This window comes from Lynx canadensis, chromosome D1 (genome assembly GCF_007474595.2).
Source record: "Lynx canadensis isolate LIC74 chromosome D1, mLynCan4.pri.v2, whole genome shotgun sequence".
NCBI classification, from domain to species: domain Eukaryota; kingdom Metazoa; phylum Chordata; class Mammalia; order Carnivora; family Felidae; genus Lynx; species Lynx canadensis.
In genome coordinates, this window is record NC_044312.2 from 55466295 (window position 1) to 55485582 (window position 19288).

The 19288-nt window shown below is 39.2% G+C and overlaps 1 protein-coding gene across 3 annotated transcripts in view; it reads right to left on the reverse strand.

The window, feature by feature from the left end:
* The window catches only part of ACER3 (alkaline ceramidase 3), a 168287-nt gene that overhangs the window by 39282 nt on the left and 109717 nt on the right, over positions 1-19288 (reverse strand). For all 3 annotated transcript variants that reach the window (XR_003972242.1, XM_030331630.1, XM_030331631.1), the window contains exons 4-6: positions 10339-10391; positions 8065-8146; positions 3368-3403 (exon numbers count right to left, since the gene is read on the reverse strand). Coding sequence is in view for 2 of the 3 variants with exons in the window: in XM_030331630.1 (XP_030187490.1) it covers positions 3368-3403; positions 8065-8146; positions 10339-10391 (171 nt within the window). In the remaining variant the exon portion in view is untranslated. The remainder of the gene's footprint in view (positions 1-3367; positions 3404-8064; positions 8147-10338; positions 10392-19288) is intronic.

The window sequence follows — 19288 nt, forward strand, 5'->3', positions numbered from 1 at the left end:
TTATATTGCCTTATGCTTTTCCTTGTATATTATTTTTATATTATCCTTGTGAAATAATCCCTCTCCTTGTCTTAAACATTTTATACATGAGACACTGAAGAATAGGCACAACAAGAAATTTGTCCATGGATAACAAAAGTGTTAAGAAATCTGAGATTCCTGGGTGAGTCAGATTCCTGACTCAGTCGGTTAAGTGTCTGACTTAGGCTAAGGTCATGATTTCATGGTTCGTGGGTTTGAACCCCACGTCGGGCTCTGTGCTGACATCTGGAGCCTGGATCCTGCTTCAGATTCTGTGTCTTCCTCTCTCTGTCTCTGACCCTCCCCTGCTTGCACTTTGTCTCTCTCTCTCTCTCTCTCTCTCTCTCTCTCAAAAATAAATAAACATTAAAAAAAAAATACAAGATTCCAAACTTCAAGCCATCAAAGTGGTAAGAAATTGAGATTCCACTCAAGCCAGAGCTCCTTTAGATTAGATAATATTATTCTCTTCCCTCTTTTTCCATTTATTTTTAAGATCCTGAGACTTACTGTAAACTTTGCCACAAATTCCAAAACAATTTTTCCAATTACAGATTTCAAAAACATTTTTCTAAGTCTCTGTACATATTAACAGTGATATGAAAGAATGAGTGATACTCTACAAATTTTGACAGTTTCTCAGAAAAAGCAGTTCTCTTTTCTTAAGAAAGTTTCCAAGAAACTAATCAGGGATAGATTTTTTTAAGCCATTAAGTATAAATAAAAAATATCAATTCTGGGGTGCCTGGCTGGGTGATTTGGTAGAGCATGTGACTCTTGATCTCAGGGTTGTGAGTTCAAGTCCCACGTTGAGTGCAGAGCTTACGTAAATAGAAGAAAATCAATTCTAATTACTTAACAGGTCAGCATAGGATATTCTAGGTTAGACTTTGGGACAAAGGCCTGTTCAAATAAAGCTTTACAAATAGCAGGAAATATAGTGGGCCATCTTCCCTATCTTGCTTTTTAATATAAGAGGAAGAAATAATTCAGCTATATGTAACAGATGTATTTTATAGCCCTATTCTGAGTCACCCAAGCAGACAGATTGCACCCTGGTTAGCACTGCTTTTACACATTATGAGATGTATATACTATAAATGTTTAAAAAAATTTTTTTAGCATATGTTTAGTTTTGAGAGACAGAGAAAGACAGAGTGCAAGCAGGGGAGGGGCAGAGAGAGAGAGGGGGTACTGAATCTAAAGCAGGTTCCAGGTTCTGAGCTGTCAGCCTAGAGCCCAACACGAGTCTCAAACCCATAAACCGTGAGATCATGACCTGACGCTTAACCAACTGAGCCACCCAGGCCCCTATAAATATTTTTTTACAAGTCTATCTTCCTGACCAGCGAGTTCCTTGAGACCAGCGACCCTGTCTCATTTGCTTTGGTTTATTAATATTAATTAACATTTACTGAGTACTTCCCATGGTAGGAGATATACATTATCTCATTTTTTTATTGATTTATTTTTAAAAAGATTTTATTTTTAAGTAATCTCTACACCCCTCATAGCGCTCAGTTACAACCCAGAGATCAAGAGTCGCATGTTCTACCAACTGAGCACCCTTGTATTAGCTCATTTAATCCTCAGACAACCTTAGGAAATTATTATACCAATTTTAGAGACACAGTATAATGAGCTCCTAAGAGCAGGGACCTTATTATTTTATTCAATAGTGTATCTCTTATACCTAGTACCATACCTGGCATATTGAAGGCACTTAAAAAGTATTTGTGGAATAATGAGGAAACCAAAGCTCAAAGAAGTTAAGTAACTTGTCCAGTGTATACAGCTAGTAATTGGAGAGACCAGATTTAAATCCAGGTCCGCCTGACTTTATCTTCAAATTTTTGTTCTATTGCCTCTCTATTTCCAACTTCCAGCTCAGTATTTGGCACTGAGAAGGTACACAGTGGACATCTGTTGAATGAATGTCTTCTGCCTTCAGACTACTTCTCCATTTCACCCTAGCATTCCTCTACTTCTTTACTTCTCTCCTGAGAAGGCCTGAGATAAAACACAGAACTATAAGCTTTCATCCTGCCTCCCTATCAGCATACATCCATACATACCACTATCCACAGAGAAAAAAAATTTATTACTGGGAAAAGAACACATGAAAGTTGCAGCATGGGAAGTTAGACAAATAGTTTGATACTTTTATTACATAACCATAGTATAAAATAGATCTAAAACACAAAATGGAAAATGGATGGTCATAAACTTACAAAAATTAACCTGAAATTTCTGAATTTTATTTTTTTGTGGCTATGTTTTTTCTTTCTTATAAAGACCAATAAGAAATTTACAAAAGCCGAAGTCTTCTTATAAATAAACTTCATTCTTTACGCTGTGCCAATAAATCTTTCTAAATAAAGAGGTAATTCCATAATGACCTACTTTAAGCTCAAACAAACAGGAAAGGGAAGATGTCCTGTCTTATAACACCTACTTTCAGCTTGTCTGTAGAAAAATAATGTGGTTTTGGAATTTGTTTCAAAAAACAGATTTCAGTTGGATGATTATTATCTAGTTCAAGTTTAAAAAGTTACAGGAACACTTACTTTTTATATAAGCACAAAATATTCTAAAATTACAAGGCTTCTGATAATGTGTCCTTATTTATGTATTGTTTGTTTGCTGGCTTTTTAAAAGAATGGTGACAAGAGTCAAACAAATCTAGGTCACAATCCTGGCTCTGTCCCTTAGTAACTGTGTAACTGTTGGGCAAATTCTTAATATCTCTGAGCTCACTTCTCTTAAAATGTGAGTAATAATCCCTAATTCGTAGAACTGCTGGAAAGATTAGAGTCTGTGCAGTAATGGGCATAGTGCCAGGCACATGGTAGCACTCAATTAACAAGAGTTCTCTTTATTTAGGGTCTACTACCTGATTTTACTCTGGTTCCACTACGGGATGCACTTAAATCATTATTTCCTATAGCAAAGTTTCCTGTGTTTGCTTTTCTCAATGTAAATTAACCTCCCACACCTCAAAAAACTCATTAAAATAGGCATTAGGGGAAAATATTCAAGGAATTTTCAGTCTATCTTTTCTAGAAAATAGTGTCATAAAAAGGACTTTGTATGTGTATGTGTATGTGTATAAATCCTCTCTGGTTTTTTTCTGCTTATAAGGAACACTGCACCTGCATTACTGACTACAGCCAGCTGGGTCTAGGCATTGGTATCCTATAGGCACTTGAGTTTGTTTTAAATACTTTCATAGGACATCTACCACTTTATTTTCAGAAATTATATCTGCATATAATTTACCAGAAAAGGAAACGAAATGCAGGCAAGTACTGTTAAACAATTAAGTGTTAATAGTTTTTTAATTTACCTGATGGAACACAGGCTCCTTTACCTTAAGGTAAACCTACAAAATATTAAAAGAAACACGTGTGAATGAAGTGTGTTACTGAGGGGGAAGAAAACCTATTCCAGTAATTCTGCAAATCCCAAACCTCTCTGCCTCCTAGTCCTGTTACTTAGATTGGACTCCAGCCATGTAAAACCAGTCAGATTAGGTGGCATGCCACAGAAGGGATAGTAGCTACTGGCGGGTCTCCCCCAGTGCTAGTTTGACCACGGTAAACTAAATGTTTCAAGGCTGTTTTGGATTACTCTGGCTTCTTGGCCTCTGCATCAGCATCAAGGAAGGGCAAAGATGCACACAGTTTACTCATAAGGGCTGAAGAGGGTCTACTGATAATGCCTATAATACAGTTTTTTCTACAACAGAAAGAACACTGGAGTTAAAGACAGGAGTTCAATTTCAGACTCTGCCACTGACTTGCTACATACCTCGAGCAAGGACTCACTTAACCAAAAGACTCATTTTTTCCTTATCTGGGTAATAGGAATAACAGTGGTGGGAAACAATAAGCTAAAAGACGTGAAAGTGTTCAGCATATAATGCACGCTCAATAACTGAATACATTTACAACAAATTTCTTGTACTTTCTTTTACTTCCAAAGCCTCTAACCCGTCCACCTAGATGCATTCCCAGTTACACAAACCCTAGTTTTAGGTTCCAGTGTCATGTGGGTGATTAAGTGCAATGCCTGTTTAAGATTCAGCATGCATTTACTGCCCTGTAGGAGTATGCCTTTAAAATGACATGGTAAAGAGTAATCAAAATTCAAATCATAATCCTGGAATGATTCCCATCACTTACGAGACAAGTCCAAATTTCAAAGCCTTCCATGATCTCACTCCTGACTTTCTGTTCTGCTTCATTGCTCTCCTCTTGTCCCTATTTCATCCTAGGCTCCAAAAAGTACAGTGCTTCCCCAAATGTGCTACTTCAATACCTCCAGATCTTTAAACATGCTGCTCTTTACTTCGTTCAGAAACCCTCCCCTGCTCGCAAACTTTCATCTTCCAAGATTCAGCTCAAACCATCCCTCTTTCTTGAAGTCTTTTCTGGGTCCTTCTCCACTCAGCAGAAGCTGTCACTACCCTCCTTCAGGCCCTCACTGACCATGTATAAACATCATGTAATTTGTTGGGTTTGTTTCTCTCCCCTACAAGGCAATAATCTCTTTGACAGATATCTCTTTGGCAGATATCTCTATATCCTCATTTAATACAGTGCTGATCTCACAAAATTTTATGTAATTTTACAATTTGGCTACAAAATTTCTTATTCCTGTAGGAAGTTCCTACCCTCACTACAATAACAGCAGATTATTTCTTTTAAGCACCCATACAGCTTTAGTAGGAAGATGTGTATGAGACACTATCTGTAACTCTAAACTCAGTAAGGAAGAATGCTTTTCATCTCTGAAATGTGTTGTCAAAATATTAATTTTCCTTTGTATAGCTTCATATTCTCATTGTTATTAATAAATGAAATGCAAAAGGGCATGCCCTTTAAGACTTTTTTTTTAAGGCAAAAGAATTATGGAGTCCTTACTATGTGCCAAGTATTAATTTTCCTACATGAAATGTACGCTATTATTATCTTCATCGAACAGACAAGGAAAACTAATGCCCAAGTTTGGCTTGTGACTTGCCAAGTGACTTGCCCAAGGTTCCCAGTTAAATGTTGGTTCAAATTTAGATCTAACCGACTCCCAAGCCTGTATTTCCAACCACTGAACTTAGAAAGTGGTCCAGTCTTGGGGCACCTGGGTGGCTCAGTCGGTTGAGCGTCCGGCTTCGGCTCAGGCCATGATCTCACGGTTTGTGACTTCGAGCCCCATATCGGGCTCTGTGCTGACAGCTCAGAGCCTGGAGCCTGTTTCAGATTCTGTGTCTCCCTTTCTCTCTGCTCCTCCCCTGCTCGTGCTCTGTCTCTCTCTCTCTCTCTCTCTCAAAAATAAATAAACATTAAAAAAAAAAATTAAAAAAAAAAAAAAAAAAAAGAAAGTGGTCCAGTCTTAACTCTGCCAGCAATTTTCCATATGAACTTGGCTGGCCAGACAAGTAAGTCATTAACACTCTCTGGACTTTGTTCTCTTCTTTTTTACAACAACAAGATTTCCTTTCATCTCTGAAACACTAGGATTTTCTCACAATCAAGGAGTATGTAGTTTATGCAAGGACAGTGCAGGGCAGTGTAGAAGCATAAGAAAATAGTGTATCTGTTCTTTCAACCTTCTATTCACCTTCTCAGCTCACTGATAATCTAACTTCTGCCTCCATCAATCTATTGCTGACAGTATGCTTATTATGCTTACTTGGTCTTTTAATTGAAATTTTTATGGGTCAAACTTCAATCTTATTTTACTCAACCTCTCAGTGGCAACTAATACTGTTACTCCTTCTGGAAATCTCTTCATACTTTGTGATATTAGGCTCTCTAGTTTGCCTATGTTTCTGACTACTTGTTCTCAGTTTCCTTTGCTGGCTCCATTTCTCCTACCTGACCCTCAAATGTCAGTGTTCCCATGTACAGCATGGTGATTATACCTAATACTGGGCTGAATACTGGCACTTTGCTAAGAAAACAGATTTCAGGTGGTCTTCTCTCTCTCTCTCTCTCTCTCTCTCTCTCTCTCTCTCACACACACACACACACACACACACACACACACACACGGCAACTATATGAGAAGCTATGTTAATTAGTTTGCCTATAGTAATCATTTCACTATGCATATCAAATCATCATGATGTACACCTTGAATGTATATAACTTTTATTTTTAAAGTGTTGACTCATTGAAATCCTTAGGCATTATGAAAGTTTGCATAGTGACAGGATGTGAATGTCAAATAGACAAATCAACTGTAACTTTTAGAACTTTTAGGGTAAAGTATCATAAATGTATACTCTTGTTTATCTCTGTCAAAAAAAAAAAAAGTGTTCCATAGGGTTGCATCTTTGGTAATTTTAATGGTTCATGCTATCTGTGCCAGTTCATCTGTTCTCGCATTTCTAGTACCTCCCATACCCTGACAATTCTCAAACCCACATCTTTAGCTCAGCCTACCTGTTAATAAGCCTCAGGTGTCATTAACATCAGCCATCTCAATCTCAACACATTCCAAATTGAATTTATCTACCTCTACTCTGTGACACAAACCTACTCATTATCTTTCCTGCAAAATCTGCTCTTCCTTGAAGTTTTCCATCTTGGTTAAGAACCTATTATGTACCACGATGGCCAGGCTGTAAACAGAGGCATCATTCTAGACAATTCCTTCTTTTTACCCCATACCCACACCCTCTACTTAGTGGGTCACAAGTCTTATGGATTGTTATTTATGACAGCGTCTTTTTTTTTTTAAGATTTTATTTTTTTAAGTAATCTCTACACCCAATGTAGGGCTCAAACCGACAATCCAGAGATCAAGAGTCACACAGCTTTACTGACTGAGCCAGCCAGGTGCCCCTATGACAGCTTCTTTTCATCCCCACACCTATTTTACTTCAGTCGGAGTCTCATATTTTGCCTAAGCAAATGCAAAAGTCCTTGAGTCTAGCCTCATATTCCTCTAATCCATCCCCTAAAATCAGTCATCTTTCTAACTAACCATGTTCTTCCTCAGCTATGGATCAGTTAATGGCTTCAAATTACCTTGAAGATAAAAATCCCAGTGTATACAAGGGTCTTTATAATCTGACATTTATCTCATTAACTAGACTCATTCACTCATCACCACTTAACATATACTCTAGCCATATTAAATCTCTCCTGTTTCTGCTGGTAGTAATGATTTAATCAGAAAATGAAGTACTCAGTGTAGTATCTGGCACATAGTAAGCACTTAAAAATGATAGTTTATTATGTTCCAAGGTTCTATGCCTAGGGACAATGTAACAGTCTATTTAGAAATACTTCATCACATTCTTGCCCCAGGGGCCTGGCAAACTCTTAACCATCAGTTAAAAGCCAGTTAAAAGGAGCTTTCCTTGACAAACCCAAGTAATTTTCATTCATGTGTCTTCTCATCATTTAACTAGTTCTTACCATTATTATTGTAATCATCACCTTTTGATGCAATTCTGTGCTTACATCTTTGATCTCTCTACTTGAATGTATTCCTTAAGCATAGCAACTGCTTCTTCGCAGTCTTTGTATTTTCTACTGCTTGATATGATAGGTTTGCAATTCGCATTTGTTGAAATGAATTATCTCTTAATACAAAATGCACTTTACTTGAGGGAAAAAAGCACTAGGATAGGATGAGAAGTGACCATGAACTCATTATCAGGAAAAGGTTAACCATTAAAGTAGTCACAGTAGGCCCAACAGAGCAAAATCAATCACTTTCTTTTAACAAATGGGAAGTACTATGTCCATCCATGAAAAAAAGTTAATTCTTTCCCCACTGCTACTAAATATTTGCCCTTTGACTTTTTCTCCCTTCAAATAAATAAATAAACAAACAGATTTTTTAAAAGTTGTCTCAACTTTTTGTTGAGAAATAACACCTAAACAGGATATAAAGAAACAGTATCTGTGAGTTTTGTGTAGAAACATTTCAGTTTGAACAGCATGAAGCAAACACTAGAAGTAAAATGTGCCAAACTCCGCACACGGCTGGTTCACATGCTTAATCTCTTAGAAACAAAATATGACTTACTGTGGTTACTATTAAACTGAAAAGAACTAAGATAAAAAGCAGATGGTAGTTTACAGAGTTCTTCATCTTGAAACATTCAAACCTTTAAAAAAATAGAGAAAGAAACTTGTTTTAGAATATGTAACTAGGAAAACAAATAGAATGCTGTTTTAACGCTTGTGTACACATCTCTGGATCCAGCGATGCCCCCATTTCCTCCCAAACTCTCATCTTAGAGAATCTGCACTGCCTACTTGCACTTCCGCCAAGACGCTGGGTGAATCGGGAGTAGGCACCTGGCTTCAATTGGAACAATGAGAGGCTCTCTCCTGAAAACTTGGGAGCTTGGGAGCCAGAGACTGAATCAATTAAGTGTACAGAATCCAAGTATAAAGGCTTATGGATTGAAAATCTGATGCTGGTATTTGGGCAGCTAAATTGAATGAACAAGAAGATGAATGAACAGAGAAGTGATCTGCATGGAGAGAAAAATAAAGCAGATTCAAAGACTTGAGACCATGCGAAGAAGGAATGGGGAGAAGAGAGGGAGACAGAATCTGCCCTTGAGTTGTAGCCAGGCTATACTTCCTGCTATTATGTTTCATCTATTTCCTCATGTCCCTAAAATAAATAAATCTCTCTGAACTCAAGCCGGCTTGGGTAGGTTTCTAAATCTTGTGAGCCATTCTGACTAAGGCACGCTATTACAGAAAATATCACTGTATTATAATGGTTTCTTTTACCAGTCTCCTCAACCAGATTGTGAACAACTTGTGTGCAGGGATAAAATCTTTTTCTCATGTATCTAATCACTAGGCTCACTTAATCAACTGAGCCACCAAGGCAGCCCTGGCCCACGTTATTTCTAAGATCTCTTTTACCTTTAAGTTCTGTTACTTGATGACTTATTTAAAAAAGCTCACCTGAAGGTGTTTTTCTAGATCAGGAGCAGCAAACTACTGCCCAAAGGCTCAAGGTCTTTTTGGGTAAATAACACAGTCACAAGCATTTGTCTACCTATTATCAGGGTGCCTGTAGCTTCAACACTACACAAGCAGAGATGAAGATCAACAGAGACCACAGGCCCACAAAACCTAAAATAATTACTATCTGTCCCTCTACAGAAAAAAATTCAGATGAGCTCTTTTTAATAATATATTTTCTCAAACGATTCTGATTTTTAGATATCTTTAGAAGAAAATATTCTCGAGCTAGCAATGATGATCACATCGAAAAGAAGCAGGTAACACATCACATAAGGCTTTAGAGAAGTTTTAAGTACTAGTGCTAGGGAACTGAAGGCATACTTAGAAGGCAAGGTTATTAAACTTGTAGTTCAATTTCCAACTCTGACACTTACAACTACACAGCTTAGGCAAGTCACCTAAGCAGAAGCTCGGCTTATGTCCTTAGAAAAGTTACTAAATCTGGGCTTTACTTCATCATCTATAAAATGAGGATAATACCAAGTTACCTTGCACAACTGAGAGAATTAGAGATGGCTTTTACACTGCCTAGCACAATTACAGGTACAAAGGACATAAATATTATTTTTATGGCACACTATATAAAATTTTTACCTAATTTGTATACATTCAGGGTGCCTGGGTGGCTCAGTTGGTTATGCGTCTGACTCTTGATTTTGGCTCAGGTCATGATCTCACGGGTCCATGAGATGGAGTTCCATACTCTCAGCATGAAGCCTGCTTAGGATTCTCTCTCTCTCTGCCCCTCCCCCGTGCTGTCTAATAAACTTAAAAATTTTTTAAATAAAAATGAATTTGTACGGGCGCCTGAGTGGCTCAGCCGGTTAAATGTCCAACTTTGGCTCAGGTCATGATCTTGCGGTTTGTGAGTTAAGGCCCTGCTTTGGGCTCTGTGCTGACAGCTCAGAGCCTGGAGCTTGCTTCGGATTGATTCTCTGTCTCCCTCTCTCTCTCTCTTCCTTCCCTGCCCACACTCTGTTTATCTCTCTCTCTCTCAAAAATAAACACTAAAAAAATTAAAAAAAAAAAAATTTGCATAATTCATAACTCAAGGAAAGGCAGACTATGCAAGTCAAATTTAAGTAAGAGTCTATCTAAACTTTTATGAGATCATAAAAGTTAATAAACAACATTATTATAACTTCCCAGATATTATACTTTACATGAAGATCACAGAAGTTAGAACCTTTTACACTATTACAACCTCCCAGTAATATAACAGGGTTAACTATATTACTTAATTCAGTATGAAGTGAATATGAATTTTAAAATGTATCAAACAACTGAATTTTAAACATTAAGTACTTACATGCAGTACACAAATACACAACAGCTGTAAATCATTGGGAGTTCATCCAATAGCTATAAGAAACAAAGAAAGAGCACTTGAATATTGTAGAGGTGCAATTATTATGCAAATAAAAATAAAACGTCAGAATGATTATGATAGTCACCTCTTATTATCTAATATCTTTTACTAATTCTTTCATATATTTAACATCTTATTTACTCTGAGTGTTGGGGAAGGTCATTGAAAGGAAGTGACCGTTGGTTGACCTGTGAACTGGACCTGGGCAATTGGGGGCTCCTCACCTCCACCCATCCTTGGAATAGGACTTCTGCTTTTCTTGCTCCCAGAGGCAGTTCCAAGGACATAGACTTAGACATAGTCTTAGACAATGATGTGGTACCCTTGAGATAGTGATGTTGCTGTTGAAAACACCTGCAAGGTATATACCTTACTGAACCTAACTAAGACCTCTTTATGAATGTTTAAGATTCGGTGGGCAGGTGGGGAGACCCATTGCTGCCACCCAAGACAAGCCTTGTATGTAAGTACTCTCTGCCTATTAAAACTGCCAACTACCAACCTGGAGTGGCCTGCCTCTTTCTTCCGCCTTTCTCTGCCCTCTGCTTATGGGGGTTGGTTTGTTGTTGTTGAACAAACAAGCTTATCCATCCATCTATCCTAATGTACACACCTAAATAGGACGCCTGACTCACTAGGCAGCTCAGATCAGTTCAGTACCACAAACTATGTTATCATACTTCCAGGAAAGACATATGTCTATCATCTATAGGGGTGTGGGTCCTATCAATGTTCTTTTGCATTTTCCCTTTTCCTAGAACACCTAAGATGGATAAAATGTCCACTAATATACATTAAGAAGGGATATTAATGGCTGGGAAAGTCATTTGGTTAATCTAAGTAACCTATGTTTCTGAAAAATATTATTATTAGCAATAATAATTATAACTATTACGTATTAAACTACATGCTACACACTAAGCTAAATGTTGCAGATAGGTTGTTTCTAATCCTTAAACCAATCCTATAGAAGTTAGTTGTTGAGCATATAATGAAAACAAGACATAGTCATTGCCTTTGAGGGATTCACATTCTAGTGAGGTGGAGGGAATGAAAAACGTGATTAAATATAAAGATTCCATTTTGACAACCATAAGAGTCATAAAGATTTTCCTTACAGGAGTGATACATAACCTGAGACCTAGAAAATACGCAGATATGAGTAAGATGAAGAGGGACTGAGGGGAAGAGGAGAACCCGTAAGCAGTGGAAATATAATGTGCAAAGGTCCTGTTGCAGGAAGGGGATTTCAAGAAATGAAAAATGTTCATTGCGATTGAAGCTTAATTAATGATGAAGAGAAAGGATATAAAATGAGGCTGGAGAGATAAGCAGCAAATAGATCAGGCAAGCGTTTTAGGCTGAAAGGGATTTTTTTTTTTATGTTTATTTTTTGAGAGAGAGAGAGATAAACAGAGCATGAGTAGAGAGGGAGACACAGAATCCAAAGCAGGCTCCAGGCTCTGAGCTGCCAGCACAGAGCCCGACACAGGGCTTGAACTCATACGCAGTGAGATCATGACCTGAGCTGAAGTCGGACACTTAACTGACTGAGCTACCCAGATGCCCCAGCCGCTGAAAAGATTTAAACTAAGTGGCTGTCTTCATGAGCTTGGGCTGTTATAGCAATACCTTAGACTGGGTAGCTAAAACAACAGAATTTATTCCTCACAGCTCTGGAGGTTGGGAGGTCCAAGATGATGATACTGGCAGATTTGGTACTTGGTGAAAGTTCTCTTCTTGACTTGCAGATGGCTGCCTTCTCTGTAACCTCACATGGGAAAGGGTAACAGAGAGCAAGTTCTCTGGTCTCTTCTTAGAAGGACACTAATCCCATCATGAAAACCCCATCCTCATAACCTCATCTAAACCTAATGACCATCTTAAGGTCCCATCTCCAAATATTGTCACACACGGTTCTAGAGATTCAACATATGAGGGGACACAATTCACTCTATAGTGGTGGTGGTAGTGTGTTTATTTTTTTTAAAAAAAAAATTTTTTTTTCAACGTTTATTTATTTTTGGGACAGAGAGAGACAGAGCATGAACGGGCGAGGGGCAGAGAGAGAGGGAGACACAGAATCGGAAACAGGCTCCAGGCTCTGAGCCATCAGCCCAGAGCCTGACGCGGGGCTCGAACTCCCGGACCGCGAGATCATGACCTGGCCGAAGTCGGACGCTTAACCGACTGCGCCACCCAGGCGCCCCGGTAGTGTGTTTAAAATATAGGTTTTATTATTTTTCAGGTATGGTGAGGCCAACAGATCAGGAGATGACTGCCACGGAAAAGACAGTTTGTTATTCACAGTTCCTAAGAGGAGGCATGCCATGCCAAGCAGGGCCACAAGGGAAAGCACCACCATCAGTCAGGAGGCACAATGAGCAAGGGGAAAGCATAGATGACAACCCTTATTGTGGTTTCCCAGAGAAAGGCAAAGTAAGGGAGGGTAAGCAGGCTTAGCATTGGCTAATTTGAATAATTTCAGCAGGCTCTAGGGGCTAGGAGCTATCTGGTATGTGGCGGTGGTGATTAGGGCATGGATTTTAAAATCTGGGTAACACAAATATGAAAGTCCTATTTCAAAACCATAAGTAGCAAAATTATGACTGGTAAAGAACACAGAGTTCCAGGATAGCGTGGGGTGTGTGTCTGAAGACGAGTCTGAAGGGGTAGGCAGAGGCCAGATCACAGCCTGTGAGCCTGACTTATGGCAAGTATTAAAGATGTTTAAAAAGTGACACGCCTTCTGGAGACCAGGGACTGTATTTTACACATCTCATTTCTAACACTTGTACAAAGCCTAGCAAACACTGCTCAAAGAATGGAAACAATTAGTTTTGTTTGTAGGAACAGTATTTGTCTTCTGGTATGACAAATGGATGGGGGAGGCAGGGACACCAATTAGGAAACAGTTACAGAAATGAGGACTGGGGATGATGGATTAAGGTCGTGGCTGTGCAGACAGCTAGAGGTAGATGTATTTTTTTTTTTAATTTTTTTAATGTTTATTTATTTTTGAGACAGAGAGAGACAGAGCATGAACGGGGGAGGGTCAGAGAGAGGGAGACACAGAATCTGAAACAGGCTCCAGGCTCTGAGCTGTCAGCACAGAGCCTGACGTGGGGCTCGAACTCATGGACCGCGAGATCATGACCTGAGCCGAAGTCGGCCGCTTAACCGACTGAGCCACCCAGGTGCCCCGAGGTAGATGTATTTGAGAGCTACTCTGGAAGTTGAATCAAGAGCTTTCAGTTTCCAGTAGTGAGAAAGCAGAAGAAATTAAAGATGAATCACAGGTTTTTAGCTTGGGCTTTCAGTGTAAGGTGTTTCCATTCATTGAGATAGGGAGCAAAGGAGAAAGAAGGGTAATATTTATTTTTTTTTTAATTTTTTTTTTCAACGTTTATTTATTTTTGGGACAGAGAGAGACAGAGCATGAACGGGGGAGGGGCAGAGAGAGAGAGGGAGACACAGAATCGGAAACAGGCTCCAGGCTCCGAGCCATCCGCCCAGAGCCTGACGCGGGGCTCGAACTCACGGACCGCGAGATCGTGACCTGGCTGAAGTCGGACTCTTAACCGACTGCGCCACCCAGGCGCCCCGAGAAGGGTAATATTTATAACCAGAACATGTATTATTTACAATAGCATGTAAGCTATTTTTGTTTTTGTATTATAAGGAAAATTATAGATGAACAAACATTTTTCTTTGGTTTTGTTTTCTAGGATAAGTATGAGAAATTTATTTTTTTTTACTTATGAGAAGAAGATGAGTACTTTTTTTATACTAGCATCTATTTTTTCCACTATCAATCATATATGCTCAGTAGAGAATACCTAAAAATCTCTTCTAATATTAAAATTCTATGATTCTAAATTATTCTTTGGTACTTTCCACTTTTCATTTGAAGTCCTCTACTAGTGTCTCTACTCCTCCTCTAATGTTTTCCTCAAACCCAGTCCCAAATGCATTGCTTTTGGCTAGTCGCCAAAAGTATGTGACACATTAGTCCTGAGAAAGGAGTTAGTCATAGCTTACAATATTACCCTTCACTGAGGCACACATAATAGTACTCAAAGGAATGAATCACTAACAATGAATCCATAATGGTGGTTTCAGGCACTCTGACTAGCTAAAGAAAAAGGAAGGAAACTATTACTTATGAAACACTTATTTACCAGATCCTATGATGACACTTTCACAAATGCCAATCAATTGATCCTCACAATACTCCTATAGGTATTATTAAATCCATTAGATAGATGAAGAAACAAAAGCTCAGCAAAATTAAGTGGCATATCTACGCTCAAACAGCCAGCAAAGTGGTAGCAGAATTGGAACTGGAGCCCAAGAGCCACCTGGCAATAATAAATCTAAAGAAAATACCATCCAAGCTCCAAATTGTTCTTAAGACAGTAAGACAGAACTGTCAATATCTGCTTGTGCCCAGTGTAGGCAGAAGTAGAGACTAGGCCTCCAATTTCTCTTACAGCTATAACAAGCTGGTGAAATTGTTCATTGACCACCAGGGTCAGCTCAGTGGCAACACTATCATTTCTTTTTTTTAATTTTAATTTTTTAATTTACATCCAAGTTAGTTAGCCTATAGTACAATAACGATTTCAGGAATAAATTCCACTGATTCATCCCCTATGTATAACACCCAGTGTTCATCCCAACAAGTGTCTTCCTTAATGTCCCTTACCCATTTAGCCCATCCCCTTGCCCACAACCCCTTCAGCAACTGTTTGTTCTTTATATTTAACAGTCTCTTATGTTTTGTCCCCCTCCCTGTTTTTATATTACTTTTGCTTCCCTTCCCTTATGTTCATCTGTTTTGTATCTTAAATTCCACATATGAGTGAAGTACAACACTATCATTTCTTATGTTGCTTCAGTGACTGTGCATAAAAAATGATGGCCTACCATAGTTGAGCCAAATTTATCCTGAAAGGAGACAAGACAGGGAATCTTCAAGGAATATTCACAATCATTTTGTATTTAAATTAGAGAGATAGGGACGCTGTTTAAAAAAGCCCTTTAGGGGCGCCTGGGTGGCGCAGTCGGTTAAGCGTCCGACTTCAGCCAGGTCACGATCTCGCGGTCTGTGAGTTCGAGCCCCGCGTCGGGCTCTGGGCTGATGGCTCAGAGCCTGGAGCCTGTTTCTGATTCTGTGTCTCCCTCTCTCTCTGCCCCTCCCCCGTTCATGCTCTGAATCTCTCTGTCCCAAAAATAAATAAACGTTGAAAAAAAAAATTAAAAAAAAAAAAAAAAAAGAATTATCTCCCAAAGTGCTTCTGCCTGGGAAAATTAAAAAATAAATAAATAAATAAATAAATAAATAAATAAATAAATAAAAAAGCCCTTTAATACTGATGATTCTTCCTTCCTAAATCATTGGGGAATTGGGTCATGTATCATTTCTGCACAGATAGGCAAGCACATAAAACCACACCTTTGTAGAACAAAAGGGGCAAGATATAAGGCATCTGTCCAATCTGTCCCCAAAGTTGATAAAGTAGTATCATAGTAATGATAAAGCACAGAATCTACAATCTCAGGTTCAAAGGCTATCTGGTCCATTCCAATGCTGTTATCTTGGTAACAATCTTACCAACAATTAAGTTGATACGCAAATCAAAGTGTGTCCCACCTCTGCTCCAAATCTATTAATGGCTTATAGGAGATAAAGTTCAAGAGGCTTAGATTTGGCCTCTGGTTAGTTTCCCAAAACACATCTCTTACCATTTAGTTCAAGGCTGCCCAGAGCAGGTGCTCAACAATGTAACAAATGTTAGCTATTGTTACTGGTAGCACTATGGCTGTCATTACCACATATTCCCACTCCATCCATGGCTACAGTGTATTAATTGCAGTGCCCTGAGATGCCAGACAAACTCAACTCTGTGGGTTCTAGATGGCCTGGCAAATTCCTACCCATCCTTGAACATGCAACTCAAACATGTGTCTGAGTCATTTGCGTGAAACCCCTTTGCTGACCTACTTCCCCTAAAAAATTTCTCTTTCCATTTCCATAGCATCCTGTATGCCCCTTTACCACTGCACTCACTAGCATATTACCTTCACTACTAGACCACAGATTCCTTGAGGAAAGGACTATATCATTTTTACCTATGCATATCTGTTGCCCAGGTACCAATTTTTGAACTAATGAAAATGTTTGTCCAGCTTATGCTTGGGCATAAGGACAGAGAAGTCAAGATCTCCGAAGGCAGCTCTTATCATCTACTGGCTCAGAAATTTTTCTCTATGTTGACCAAGGTGTCTCTTTATCTTTAACCCCACTAGAACCACAAAGAATAAATCTAATCCTTTCAACATGTCAACCCTTCAAACACTGATTCATAAAACATTTATGTAGGGGATATACCAAGGTCAACAGAGACAGTTCCTGCTCTTGGGTAACTCACATTATGATAGAGAAGAAAAACACATAAATATATTTATGAGACAACAGATAAGGGAAGTAACAGAGAAGCACAGAGTACTGTGAAAGAACATATGAAGGGTACATATCCTACCCTGGGGCCGTGGAAGGCCGCCTAGAGGAGCTGCTGCTTTGGCTGAGACTTTAAAGGACGAATAGGAATTGTCCATGGGAGAGAAGGAAGTGCAACAGGGCCAGACGTGAAAAATGCAGAGAACTGAGAGAATCTGCTATGTACAGCTGAGTTGGGGGAACTAGGCATGTCTTCTCTTCTTCAGGCTAAATATTCTCAGTTCCTTCTCCTCAAGCATCAGGACTAGATTTTTAGTTCTATTTTTTTAAATTCTATTTATTTATTAAGAGAGAGGGAGAGAGAGAAGGTGGGGGGGGGCACAAATAGGGGAGGAGCAGAGAGAGAGAATCCCAAGCAGGCTCTACGCTGTCAGCATAATCTCACAACCATGAGATCATGACCTGAGCCAATATCAAGAGTTACACATTAACCAACTGAGCCACCCAGGCGGCCCTATATTTTTAGTTCTTTTACCATTCTGGTATTTTGCATTTGAACACAAGCCAGGTCAGTCCTCAGAATTGAATATTGTCATGATCTATTCAGCACACAGTAGGAGAGCCTACTTCTTCCTTCGCTCAGATTCTTAGTCTCACCTTGTCTCAGCGCATTCATGCAGCTGTTTGTTTCTTTGTTTTTATTACATTTTTTAAAGGTTTGTTTATTTTTGACAGAGAGAGAGAGATAAAATGTGAGCGGGGGAGGGGCAGAGAGAGAGAGGGAGACACAGAATCTGAAGCAGGATCCAGGCTCTGAGCTGTCAGCACAGAGCCCAACGTGGGGCTCAAACCCACTAACTGTGAGATCATGACCTCAGCCAAAGTCAGATGCTCAACCAACTGAGCCACCCAGGCGCCCCAGTTGTCTCTTTATATATGTGATAAACACACGCTACCTTCCAGGGTTACTGTTTTAGGAATAGCATGAATGGACAGCAGGAATGATCCTAGAGATTTTAAAACTTATCTAGTTCTTAGAAAACATGTGCTTAAGGGAATGTCAGAGGTTGCTGTATGCACGGAATTAGACTAGGTATGTTTTGTAAATTGTTCTGGCTACCTGTTACTGTCTAGAAAACCACCTTAAAACTCAGTGGCTTAAAATACTAATATTTACTTTGCTGATTAGTATGCATTTTAAGCCGACCTGGGAGGGAGAAGTTCATCTCTCCTTCACTCAGTGTCAGCTGGGACAGCTCAAAGGCTGAGGGCTGGAATCATCTAAAGATTCACACACTCAAATTTTGGGCAGTTGATGCTGGCTGCAGTCTGGGGACTTCAGGTGAGGCTGTGGCAGCAACATCTATACATGGCCTTTCCACATGGCTGACTGGCTTCTTTACCACAAGGTGCTGGGTTCCTAGGGTAAGCATCCCAGGAGGATGAGGAAGAAGTTCTTCGCCTTTTGTGACTCACCCTTGGAAGTCATATAGCTTCCTGTCCACCATAGTAACAGTCCTGCCCAGATTCAAGGTCAAGGATCAGAGATCCTACCTCTTGAAGAGAGTCGATGTCACATTGTAATAACAGCGGGTGAGATGAGATATACTGGTGTTAACATCTTTGGAAAATACAATAATCCGCCACATAAATAAAACTCAAAACTGAATTAAATACCTCCACCCCCCCTTCCAAGAACAGGAGGTAGTCTGCTTTAGGATGAAGGGTATTCAGATTGGCTTATTATCATTACTATTCCTCCAAAGCACCTTTGGAATCTTTTAAAGTCTCTTTTCTTTTAAAACAAGCATAAACATGTATTTTCTTTATTGCAAAAGTATTTTATGCTCATTATAGGAAATCTGGAAAACACACAAATGAAATATAATTCTCTATAATCCCATACATAATCCAGGGATAACTACTATTTAATACTTCAATGCATCTCTTTAGTTATTCACTCATGTGGTTAAATGTCTGTCCTTCCTTCTTTCCTTCCTTCCTTCCTTCCTTCCTTCCTTCCTTCCTTCCTTCCTTCCTTCCTCATTCCCTTCCTCCCTTCCATTTACATATTTATTGGGCACATGCCATGTGCCAGCACTAGTCTATATGCTAAAGTCCAGTGGTATTTAAGATAAGTGAAATCTCTGCTGTCAAGAAGTTTACATTCTAGTTGAAGACTACAAATAAGGTAAATTCAAATGGTGATAAGTGCTATGAAAAGAATAAAGTAAATGTCACTTGTGGAAAGGACCGCTCTACATAAAGTGGTTATAAAAGGCATATCTGAGTAGGTAACATTTGCACTGAGGAGGCAGAAGGAAGCAGACATGCAAAGATATGAGAGAAAAGTTTTGCAGCAGAGGAAACAGCAATCACAAAGGCCATGAGGCAGTGTCTGAAGAACAGTAAGGCCAGTATGGCTGG